This window comes from Rhincodon typus, chromosome 40, assembly GCF_021869965.1.
Source record: "Rhincodon typus isolate 14 chromosome 40, sRhiTyp1.1, whole genome shotgun sequence".
In the NCBI taxonomy this organism is placed as follows: Eukaryota; Metazoa; Chordata; class Chondrichthyes; order Orectolobiformes; family Rhincodontidae; genus Rhincodon; species Rhincodon typus.
In genome coordinates this window covers 6,866,696-6,878,982 of record NC_063371.1, presented here as the reverse complement: position 1 = coordinate 6,878,982, position 12,287 = coordinate 6,866,696, and the positions used below count along the sequence as shown (strand labels likewise).

The 12,287-nt window shown below is 43.0% G+C and overlaps 1 protein-coding gene across 1 annotated transcript in view; it reads left to right on the top strand.

Annotated features, from left to right (window-relative positions):
- The window catches only part of zgc:152830 (uncharacterized protein LOC767682 homolog), a 37,724-nt gene that overhangs the window by 8,705 nt on the left and 16,732 nt on the right, over positions 1-12,287 (top strand). The window contains exons 6-12 of the mRNA XM_020529047.2: positions 941-1,049; positions 2,719-2,843; positions 3,940-4,039; positions 7,329-7,404; positions 8,097-8,182; positions 9,690-9,794; positions 10,422-10,497. Of these exons, the coding sequence (XP_020384636.2) occupies positions 941-1,049; positions 2,719-2,843; positions 3,940-4,039; positions 7,329-7,404; positions 8,097-8,182; positions 9,690-9,794; positions 10,422-10,497 (677 nt within the window). The remainder of the gene's footprint in view (positions 1-940; positions 1,050-2,718; positions 2,844-3,939; positions 4,040-7,328; positions 7,405-8,096; positions 8,183-9,689; positions 9,795-10,421; positions 10,498-12,287) is intronic.

Below are 12,287 nucleotides of genomic sequence, written 5' to 3'. Positions count from 1 at the left end.
GTGTACATCTCAATACTTCTTCAGTGTTAAAACCGTTTCTGCTTCTCCCATCCTTAACAAACAGAGACTTCCAGATTCCCATCACCTCCTTGGTGAAAAGGTTTTGCCACATCCTGGCACAACATTATGTCGCTGGCCTTAAATCTATGCCCCTCGTGCCTGATACGTGCATCAAGGGGAGATGTTTATCTTGTCTGCCTTATCTGTGCTGCTTTTAATTTTATTCATTTCAATCAAGTCTTCTCTGAATCTCTTCTGCTTCAGCAAAATAACCCTAATCTGTCTAACCTGTTTGTTGCCTGGGCTGCAGAGTTTCAGTTACATTCTGGTCAATCTCCCCTGCTTCTTCTCCAGTGTAGTCAAGTCCCCTCTGCAATATAGATTGCAGAACCTCACGTGGTACTCTTGCGAAGCAATGTTCGAACATAACCACCCTACTGTAAAACTTTGCCTTGACTGGTAAAGGCAAGTAACCTATATGTCTTCTTCATACTTGGTCCACCTGATGTGCTCCTCAAGGGACTGGTGTACAAGAACGCCAGGATCTCTGTTATCCTCTGTTTCCCAGAACCCTATTGTTGATCATGTATTACTTTGCCATATTTATCCTGCCTAAGTCATGACATGACATTTATTCAGATAGAATTCCATTTGCCACTGATTAGCTCATCTGACCAGCCTGTCTACATCACCCTGTCAACTTTTCACGTTGACAGTTAAACTGCATGCAGGGTATGTTGGCCAGTCTGCTTTTCCAACTTGTTTTTAAATATATTTTACTCAGACTTTGCAAAATGCCAGATGTTGTTCTTGGTGCAGAGAGGTTTTAGCCCTGCATGCAGTCCATATACAATACTTGGACCATAAAACGGGAAGATGTGCTTAAAAAAAAATCTGCTATGTTGCAGCAAAGCTCATGGACTTTTTGTGTCTTCCCTAGTGCTTTGAAATCTGGCATGGTGAAGCCCCTCCTTGTTTGTCCCCCTGAAGAGCTTTTCAAAGAAGCTCCATTAGTGACTCTGCTTGGAGCTCTGCATGCCTTGTATGTGGTGAGTAGGATATTGCGTTAAGTGATACAAATGTTTGTACTTAAATTGGGAAGGGGGTTAGTTGGAGGATCTTTGTGCTTGCTGAGTGTGAATTTGGCCTAGTCGAGCAAGAACAAGACTTTGAGTCCAAATTGTCTGATTGGCAGTTCAGCTGTGTGATGTTTGCTGCATGATATCTACAGAAGTCATGAGCAGTAAACCACCTGCTTTGTCTGTTTAGGTTTGAGTAGGTAGGCCTCAGTTGACACATTGTGGAACAGACATTTGGGAGGCGGGTAGTTTAATACATTTTTAAATTCATTTTGTACGACGTGGGCATGGTTGGCTGGCCATCATTTATTGTCTGTCCATAGTTGCCCTTGAGATGGTAGGAGTGAGCTTCTCCTTGAACTGCTGTATTCCACCTGCTGTGGGTTGACACACGTACCGTTAAGAAGAGTATTCCAGGATTTTGCCCTAGTGACACTGATGGAACGGCCGATTATATTTCCAAAGTCGTGATCGTGACTGGCTTGAAGGGAAACTTCAAGTTGGTGGTGTTCCCCTGTATTTGCTGCTCTTGTCCTTCTAGATGGAAGCTGTCATGGGCTTGGAAGGTGCTGTTTGAGGATCTTGGGTGAATTGTGTCAGTGATAGGAGGCAATAGCCTAATGGTATTATCACTGAACTGTTAATCCAGAGACCCAGATAATCGTATGGGGAACTGGGGTTCGAATCCCACCACAGCAGATGGTGGGATTTGAAATCACTTCAAAAAAAACTGGAATTAAGGGCCTAATCCTGACCATGAATCCATTGACGACTGTTGGAAAAACCCTTCTGATTCACTGATGCCCTTTAGGAAAGGAAACTGCCATCCTTAGGTGGTCTGGCCCACAACTAATTCCAGACCCCCCTAGCCAATGTGGTTGACTGTTAACTGCTCTCTGGGCAATTAGGGATGGACACCAAATTCTGCCTAGACAGCGATGCCCTTATCCCATGAATGATAATGAAAAAAAATCCAGTGTCTCCAACTATTTCTTGAGTTTGCAGATTGTGCTCGAGTACAATTCTGCTGTTGATGGCCCCCAGCATTTCATAGGTACTCAGTCATGACTGTTTGTAGAGTGAGCCATTGAGCACAGTTTTATAGTGCCACACATACGATGGAGGGTATTTTCAATCCCGAGGCGGGACTTGGTCTCCACAAGGCTTCTGTGTTGGTCATTCTTACGGATACTGTCATGGACAAATGCATCTGAAGCTGGTAGATGAGGTCAACTATGTTCTTGCCTCTTTTGCCTCCCAGATGTGGGTGTGGAGTTGCATGTCAACCAGACCAGGTGAGGATGGCAGATTTCCTTGCCTGAAGGAAATTAGTGAACCAAGTGGATTTTTCTGATAACTGACAAAGGGTTCATGGTCATCAGTAGATCAGATTCGAACCCCAGTCTCCAGAACATAGACGGAGTCTCTGGATTCATTGCCTAGCGATAATACCTCTCGTCCATCACCTCCACGATACAAGGTCTGTCATGGCTGTCAGGAAGTTTTTTAACTTAAGATGACTGAAGTGTTCTCGCTAAGCTGATGAAATATTGCATTATTAGTCTTAAAACAAAATTGTCTCGGAGAGAGTGTTGACAAAAGAGTTGGTAAACCTATTCCAGTGTTCATTGTATTGCAGCCATTGGAGGTTCGTGAGACGTGCCCAGCAAAGGCAGCTAAAGTAGATTATCTGGGAGTATGGGCCTCAAGTCAGGATGAAGGGAAGAAGCTTGTACTACTGGCATCAGCATTGGAGAGCGGCAGGTAAGGATTCCCCAAGGGTCATGCAGGTTTAAAAAGCCAGGTCTTGACACTGGGGTAAAATTAATGTACTGATTAACCAACTCAATACTTGTTATTTGGGTCTGTAATAATACATTGCATACATGTCGCAATCGCATGTTGACTAATTTGGGCTGTTGGCCTAGGTTTTATTTTGTCTGTCTTGCAGCATACTTTTCCATATCTATTCTGCTCATTAATGCTGCATCTGCAGTTTGTGTGTTCATTTGCCCTTCAGTATTCTTGTATTTTCCAGGTCCAAAGTTCATTTGCTGTTGTTAACACATACCATAAATAGGAGCAGGAAGATTATGTTTGCTCAGTCACTTGACTGCTGTTGACTGTATAAACTCTGTTTGATGGTCACTAAGTATTGCTGGACAGAGAGCCAGAGGTACCAGTGAAAAGCTCTCTCAATTTGAAATTAGTCAGTGGATTAGTGGATACAGTCAAAGCAGAATATCAAAACCACAGACAACTAATGTCATAATGTGCTGTAGAATTGCAGCATTTCAAGTAAACTTTAAGGCCTGTACCCTTAGACTAGTATACAACTAAATGACTCAAAACTGATATTACCTCTTCTGAAGTCACTGGCCAGGCCACTTCGATGTAAGGGTTGTTATTTTGCTTGTAGCTTGGGGTTAGTTTGCAGTTATCACTGACAATCCATTGGAGCAGCACTTCTTTTATACACTTTTGCTTAGGCTTGAAGATGGCTTGAGTCAACTGCAAGCTGCTGACCATTGGCCACAGATGCGGTAGTCACTAGCCACTTTCTATTAAGACATGATCTTGGCTTCCAATTTTCTCTTCCTTTGTTAGTTGTCACATGTGATCTCATCTTGTGATGATCTCTTCTTTTGTTAGTTGCTTATTCTTTTATCAGCCTGACTTGGCCAGTCGGTGGTCAGAACTGCTTACTTCTGTACCCCTGTGAGGCATATCCACACATGCCTTGAGGCTGGCATACAACCTTGATCATTTTTCTCATCGTGCTCTAAATTAGCTTTTCAGCTGTACTGCTGTCAAATAATTTCATTTATCTGACTTAATATTTTCCCTTTTGTCTCTACAGAACTGTATGCAGGGATATTGGTGGATCTGACCCAGAGAGAATGGCTGCTCCAAAAGTAGCTAACTACGTTCAGAGTCTTTTTAGTAATTCTGTTGTGTCTGTAAGTTGGCTATTTGCTGGACTTGTTTTTCTTCTTTTTGTGTAACAATTGAAAATTGTACCCTTCTTTTCTTACATCGGGTGCACTTCTGTTTTGAAATGAATGGCAAGTTTAGAATGATCAAGAACAGATGGCAACCCCAACCTTTCATACCATCATCTTCAGATCAACCCCTTTAAATTGCTGTCCAAATAGTACTAACCTGAAGTCTTCAACTTCTGTCATTTTGAATATTGATTTTTTTGAATATTGAGTATTTCTCCTCTGACAGTAGGAATTGGATTTGCTTGTACCCTGTTTTCAGGCCATGAATTATAAATTGTAAGGGTGTATTCAACAGAGTGCGCCACCAAGGAGTCCCAGCAAACCTGGAAGCAGTGCACATCAGGGGGCAAAGTCTCCGGTGTTTGGAGTCGTTGCTGTCACATAGGAAGATGGTTATGGTTGTTGGAGATCAGTCATCTCAGCTCCAGGACACCCCTGCATCTCCTCAGAGTAGAGTCCTAGGTCCAATCATTTTCAGCTGCTTCATCCATGACCTTCCCTCCATCATAAGGACAGAAATGGGGCAGTTCGCTGATGATTGCACAATGTTCAGCACCATTTGCGACGACTCAGTTACTGAAGAAGTCCACGTTCAGATGCGACAAGATCTGGATGCTATCCAGGCTTGGGCTGATAGGTGGCAAGTAACATTCGCGCCCCACAAATGCCAGGCTACGTCAACCATTGACAAGGCACAAGTCAGGAGTGTGATGGAATACTCCCCACTTGCCTGGGATGAGTGCAGCCCCAACAACACTCAAGAAGCTTGACACCATCCAGATCAAAGCAGCCCGCTTGATTGGCACTACATCCACAAGCATCCACTCCCTCCACCACTGATGCTCACTAGCAGCAGTGTGTACTCTCTACAAGATGTACTGCAGAAATTCACCAAAGATCCTCCGACAGCACCTTCCAAACCCACAGCCACTTCCATCTGGAAGGGCAAGGGCATCAGACATATGGGAACACCACCACCTTCAAGTTCCCCTCCAAGCTGCTCAGCTTCCTGACTTGGAAATGTATTGTTGTTTTCTCACTGTTGCTGGGTCAAAATTGTAGAAATCCCTCTCTAACAGCATTGTGGGTAAACCCACAGCTGAAGGACTGCAGCAGTTCAACACGGCAGCTTACCACCACTTTGCCCATCCCTAGTTGCCCTTGACAATAAATGCTGACCAGCCAGCAACACCCACACCCCACAAAAAGTTGATGGATGGATTTAATTGATTGTTACATCGTTACCTGTTATTTTGGCAAAAACCTGGATGATATTTATTTGCTTTGACAACAATATCCATGTCAGATCAGGGCCCACGTTTGTTCCCAACTTAAATTGCTCTAAGAAAATTGAGGTGAACTGGTGCAGTTCCTCTATAGTGATTTAAGAAAGGAATTCCAGGATATTGATCCAGCAACAGTGAGTGAACCATTGTATTCTTCCAAATCAGGATATGAATTTGGAGTGAAGTATGCAGGTTGGGGTGTTCACTGTTGGCACAAGCCTTACAGCTGATAGAAATCTCAAATTTGGAAGGTGTTTTTGAAGAAATCATAGTGAAATGCATTGCATCTCGTGGAGCATATACACTGCTTTTACAGTCAGCAATGAGGGAATTAAATATTGAAGGTGATGGAACTGGGCTGCTTTGTTGTGAATGGTGCCTGTTTTTTTTTTTGCTTCGTTGAAGCTACAGTGTTCATTTTAGGAGGTTCACAGTTATCCAGCATAGGCAGCTGATGCTTTGTTGCAGTTTTGTAATAGTTTGAGAAGCAGCAGTTTAGAAGTGGCGCATTAGTTAATACGGCAAAGAAAGGAAATATCTGACCTGTGCCCGATGAGAATGCTTTCTCGATACTGCAGCCCTTCTGTAAAATGGAGGTGTAGAGGCAGTTTCCTCACCTGCTTCCCTCCTTATTCTGTGATACATCCCATCAGTCCCTGGCAACTTAGGTACCTTAATGTTTTTGAAGACACCCAACACCACCTCATTCTTAATATTGAGATGCCATCGAATATCAACATACCCCTCCCTAATCTTTTGTCTCCTTTGTCCTTGAGTGGATTGACCTTCTGCCTGGCTATCCTCTTGTTCCAAAGATTGCACAGGACGCTTCATAGCCCCTTTTCACTGCAGTTATCTTGGTTTGTGCAAATCATAAGAGGTGGTAACTTTGACGTTACTGTTTTTTTCAAACAGCACAATAGATGAGTTGTATACTCATCTGCTTATGAACACTCAGTTCTTGATCTGCTTTGACGTTTTATTGATTTTTTTTAAGCTTTTGGTAGCTAACTCTGCACTTTCACTATTTAAATATTTTACATGCAACAGATTTAATAGAAAATTAGTGTAAACAGTGGGAATGCTTCAAGATTAAGTTATATGATGCAGTGGGTTTCTCCCTGCTGCAGAGCCTATCACTAGGACTTGCTGGTCCAAGGAACGTGAGTTCTCATTACAGCCAAATGGATTGACTATCACTATAATTGTGGTGTTAATGTCGCGGAACTAGCAATGTAGAAGCCCAGACTAATGTTTTGGATTTGGGTTTAAATTGAAGTATGAAGTTGAAACCTAAAGAAATCTGGGATTTGGCGAAACGTGTGATGCCAAATATGTAATCAATTCAGATTTTTGTGAAAGCTCATCTGCGTGTCCCATTCCTTTTTTTTTAAGGGAAGGAAATCTCCCATTGTTACCTGAACTTGCCCATGTATGATTCCAGGCCCGCAGCAATGTGGTTGACTCTGAACAGGACAGTTAGGAATGGGCAATAAATGCTGGACAAACCAGTGATGCTCAAGCAAATCAATAAAAAAGATAGTAGGCTTGGTTCCTGAGCAGCCATGTAATGGAAAGAAATTGCAGCCTTAGTCATTGATGCTAAATTTGCAGATGAGAAGGGGTACATAGCTGGTATCCTGCCATAGCATTCCCAACTGCATGTTGTTAGTTGACTGCACTTGGTGTATGGATCAGATTGGTGGCACCTGTCTAGAATTTGGTCCTGTGCATGCTGAGGTGCATTTGGCAGTTCCCTCCATGCCTGCCTGTGAAGGCCATGTTGGTGTGGGTGAGATCTGCATTGGGTCAAGAACCATTTTGCAAGCCATTTTCAGGAAGTCCGGGAGAAATGTTAAGAACCCTGACGTGAAAAGCAGAATTTTATATTGGAATTATTTTGAATTTGTCAAAGCCAATACCCAATTGAAAAATCGATTCTTCATATCACTTACCAGGTTTTGGTGACGAGTGATTCTGCGATTCTGAAGGAGCAGTACCCATGCTTGGCAGCAGTCAACCGCTGTGCCAAAGGTAAGTTGGTGTTCCACTCTGTATCTGCTCACTTGTTGTCACACTGAGTTTCTTTGGTATCCAAAGATAATTGATCTCAATATGTTTCAAATATTTGATTTCGGGAACATAACCTGTATTGAGTCCATTCACTCACTTGTGAGGCAGGGTGAGGATGGTGGTTTGTTTTAAGCCCATGGTGGATGGCGGGGGGCGTTGTCCCTTGTTCGAGAATTGGACGAGCAATGGTGGGATATACTCCTCTGTGCAGGAGGCCCGATTGGGACAAGGTATGGCACCCTCTGCATGCGTCGTTCGAGGGGTAAGTGCCCTTGCCGGAGTGAGAGGCCCATTGAGGGTTGTTGGGAGGTTGCACCTTGCAATCCTTGCGCCTGTAAGGATGGAGGTTTGGAGATGCCCTCTTGCGCACAAGGGCTGTGCGCGCTCACTCGGGAGCCAAGATGGGGGTGGTGACTTCCTCAAGGGCCCAGGTGGAGGCTGTGTTCACTTCGAATAGGGTGGCTCCCTTGGTTGGGAGTTGGTGGTGGGCAGTGGGGGTGAGTCTTTTGATTCTTAGCCCTTGATACCCTGCACAAAGGACAGTTTTCCCTCTGACTGTGTCTGCCACTACAAGCCTCCACCCCCAACTTGCTGAGAGTTCAATTCACAGATTAAATGTTTGTCCTATGATTTCTCCCTTTTAATTCCCACAGATGTGGAGCGGCATCAAGCGCGGGTTATTGAATTGCATTACAGAGGAGAGGGTGCCATTGACAAAACACTCATGCTTGTTGGCAAGGTAAATGCCTCATTACAAAGCTGTTAACTGTTTTACCTTATCCTTAATGTATTGTTGTTATAGGTGTGCACAGCATGTGTCAGAAAGTTCATAATAGATTGCGAAACCTGATCTTTGTATGGCTATTAGCTGCTTGTAGCTGTACATGAATTACCGAAAGGACCACAGATGCTGTAAATCAGCAACAAAAACAAAGTTGCTGGAAAAGCTCAGCAGGTCTGGCAGCATCTGTGGAGGTGAAAAACAGAGTTAACATTTCGGGTCCGGTAACCCTTCCTCAGAACTGACGGTGGCTGGGAAACCTTCAATTTATATGCAGAGAAAAGGGAGGGAGTAAGCGATAGGATAGAGCCTAAAGAGAGCGAAGAGCGGTTGGACAGACAGAGTTGTTAAGGATCCGGATGGGAGGGTGAATAGTTGTTAATGGGGCCTACTAGTGACTAACAACAAGTAGTGTGTAATGGCAGGCAATGTGGTAACAAGGCCTGGTGTGTGGGGTAGGGGGCTGGGACATGGGAGAGTTAAGGCCCTAAAATTATTGAACTTGATATTGAGTCTGGAGGGCTGCATGGTCCCCAAGCTGAAAATGAGGTGGTGTTCTTCCAGCTTGGGTGGAGCTTCGCTAGAACACTACAGCAAGCCAGAGACAGAGATGTTGGCCAGGGAACAGGGTGGTGCGTTAAAGTGGCAGGCAATAGGTAGTTCAGGATCTTTTCTGTGAAGCGGTCACCCAGTCTACGCTTCATTTTCCCAATATAAAGGAGACCACATTGTGAGCAGCGAATGCAGCAGACTCGATTCTGTGAAGTGCAGGTGAAGTGTTGCTTCATCTGGAAGGTATGTTTGGGCCCTTGGATACTGGGAAGGGAGGAGGTAAATGGGCAGGTGTTGCACCTTCACTGGTCACAGGGGAAGGTGCCGTAGGGCTGTTGGGGGTGAAGCAAATGTGGACCAGGGTGTCCCGGTGGAAGGCAGACAAGGGAGGGGAGGGGAATATGTGTCTGGAGGTGGCGGAAATGGCATCTGATGATCTTCTGGATGTGGATGCTGGTGGGATGATCGGTAAATTATGTAAATTACGTTTTGTATTCACTGAACCTGTTTTTATGTCAAAGCAAGAAAGGCAGTACAGCGTTCAGGTGATAAATTCCAAGTCTTGGTAAACACACAGTACATGGAGTTTGGCTGGTTAGGGATAGTTTGGGAACAATTTCTAACTTATGAATTTAGTTACTTGAATTATCATATGAATAATTTTGAGCACTGTGGAGTTTTGTTGAGTTATTAATGTCTTGCATGGATGTGCAGGTTGTGCCAAGCTAGCACAAACGCTTGCATAATTTAAAAGCCACTTGCATTGATGAGATAAAAGAGCTGATGGCATTACCAAATCAGGCAACTTTGTTTGCAATGATTGATCGCTAAACTTGTAGCATTATTTTGACCAATGCACCTCTTGGGTAAGTAACAGTCAAAATAACAGTTGTGACATCATCTTTTCCCATAGGGAGTAACTTACGATACGGGTGGTGCAGACATAAAAGCTGGAGGTGTAATGGCAGGAATGCACAGGGACAAATGTGGAGCTGCAGCGGTCGCAGGCTTGTTCCAGGTATTTACTCCAGTTCCGTTTTCAAATTCAGATTAACTTTGCTTACTTGTATTAAAAATTATGATAAACTTGCCTCCGCCTTGTTTATTGACTTTTTGCTGTTTGGTGTGAATTCTGTGTGACAGCAGGATCCTGGTTGTATTTGTTTCTTCCAGAGAAGGGCTGATGTCTAGTTGTGTACTATTATGGCCAACAAACTGAATCTGATAAATTCTGGGAATCAGAACAAAGCATGCTAACATGATGAGTTCTGGGTCCTTGTGGCTGTCAATCTTTTCATTTGCTTCAAATCTGTATTGCAAGCAATGCAACCTTAATTTGGGTTCACTCAATCAAGTATCTTAAAATGATGGCTGCTACTTCGTGTGCACTGTTATTACAACAACAATCATGTGCCTGTTCTCAAGCACCCTTGCATCCGTTTTGCAAAATCAGTAACCTGTCTGAATCTTTTTTTCTGAATTCAATGAGGCTTCTTTGGACCCTTTTTTAAGATTGCATTTGGACAGAGTTTGACCATCCATTCTTCTGAAGGCACTATGTGATGTTTTATTGTGCCCAGATCTTGCATAACTACATGATGAATTCAGGTGATATTGTTTTATTGAATTCTGTTATTTTGTACAGGTGTTATCCATTCTGAAACCAAAAGGAATCCAAGTAGTGGGAGCAATGGCAATGGTTAGGAACAGTGTTGGTTCAGGTAATGTGAATCTGAAAAGCATGACACCCATAAACTGATCATGTCAGCTCCATTTGTTCAATCCTGCTGCTATTTGTCCGGATATGGAAGAGTGAGGGAGTATATTTTTGTAACCAGGAATTACTTTACTTGTGATGCATCTGTTGCTTTTGGATCATCACGGAAGGACGAAGAACGTAGTGATTGCAGTGAAAGCAACTCTAAAAGTTTGAAAGATGGTGCTCTGATTTTAGTTAGAATCTCAGATAAATAACCGCTAAATGGAAGGCAGAAAAATGATAAGGTAATGCCATCTGTTTTTGGTTTACTACTTGCTTGTTGAGGCCACTGACCATTTTCCTTTTGATATTGGGGTTCATTTTAACTGATCTGGAGCCAATGGCTGGTCACAGGGACTTGAAACTAGTAAAGGAAAAGGGCTCAAGTGAAGTCACTACAGTTTAAAAATCAAGTAACAGGACTCAGAATAAAGAAACAATTAGGAATCCTCCTCCTTCAGGTATTGCAGATGAAGGCACAATTACCAGAAGCGTATTCTTTAAACCACAAGAGAGAAACAATAAACAGGTGAATAAAGCATCAGTGCTGAGTGATAGGTTACAGTATATGGCCCAAATAACAGCTTGAGAAAACACCCTTCGGTCCAACCCAGTCCATGCTGATCGTAATCGCAAACTAAACTAGTCCCACCTTCGTGTGCTTGGCTCCTATTCCTCCAAACATTTCTTTAGTCAGGTATTTATCCAAATGTCTTTAAAACATTGTAACTGTACCCGCATCCACCACTTTCTGTGAAAGTTGATTCCACACAGGAACCATCCTCTGTGTTTAAAAAAAAAACCATTGCCCTTCATGTCTTTCTTAAATCTTTCTCCTCTCACCTTAAAAATATGCCCCACCTTGGAAAAAGACACCCACCATTCGCCTTATTTGTACCCTTGGTCATACTTTGGATTTTATAAATCTGTATAAAGTCACCCCTCCACTTCCTATGCTGCAGTGGAAAAATCCCAGCCTAACCAGTCTCTCCTGACAACATGCTGGTAAATTTCTTCTGAACCCTCTCCAGCTTAATAAAATGCTTCTTAGAACTGGGTGACCAGAACTGGACACAGTAAATTAAAAGGCCTCACCAATGTTCTGTATAACGACAACATTTGTGTCCCAACTCTGAATACTCCCAGGTCTGAGCAATGAAGGCAAGCATGCTAAATGCCTTGTTAACCACCTTGTCTATATGTGATGCAATCTTAAAGAATTATGCAACTGAACCCCTAGGTCTTTCAGTTCTCTAACACTACCCACTGCCCTACTTTTAATTATATAAATCCTGCCCTTGTTCGTTTTACCAAATTGCAAAACGTCACATATATCCAAATTAAACTCTCTCATTATTCAGCTCATTCACCCAATCAATGAAGATCTCTTTAATTTTAGATAATCTTAATTGCCCACTCTACCACTTATTTTGGTGTCATCCGCAAACACATTGATCATGCCTCCTATATTCTCATCTACATCATTTGTATAAATTACCAACAAAAATGGACCCAGCACTGATGCCTGTGGAAGACCACTGGTCACACGCCTCCAGTCTGAAAATCAACTGTTCACCACCACTCTCTGTCTCCTCCTGTTGAGCCAATTTTGTATCTCGTCGGCCAGCTCACCCTTCATCTCATGTGATCTGGCTTAACTAATTAATCTACCATGAGGAACCTTGCCAAAAGCTTTAATAAAGACCAAGTAAACAATTTCTACTGCTCTGCTCTCATCAATCTTTTTGGTTA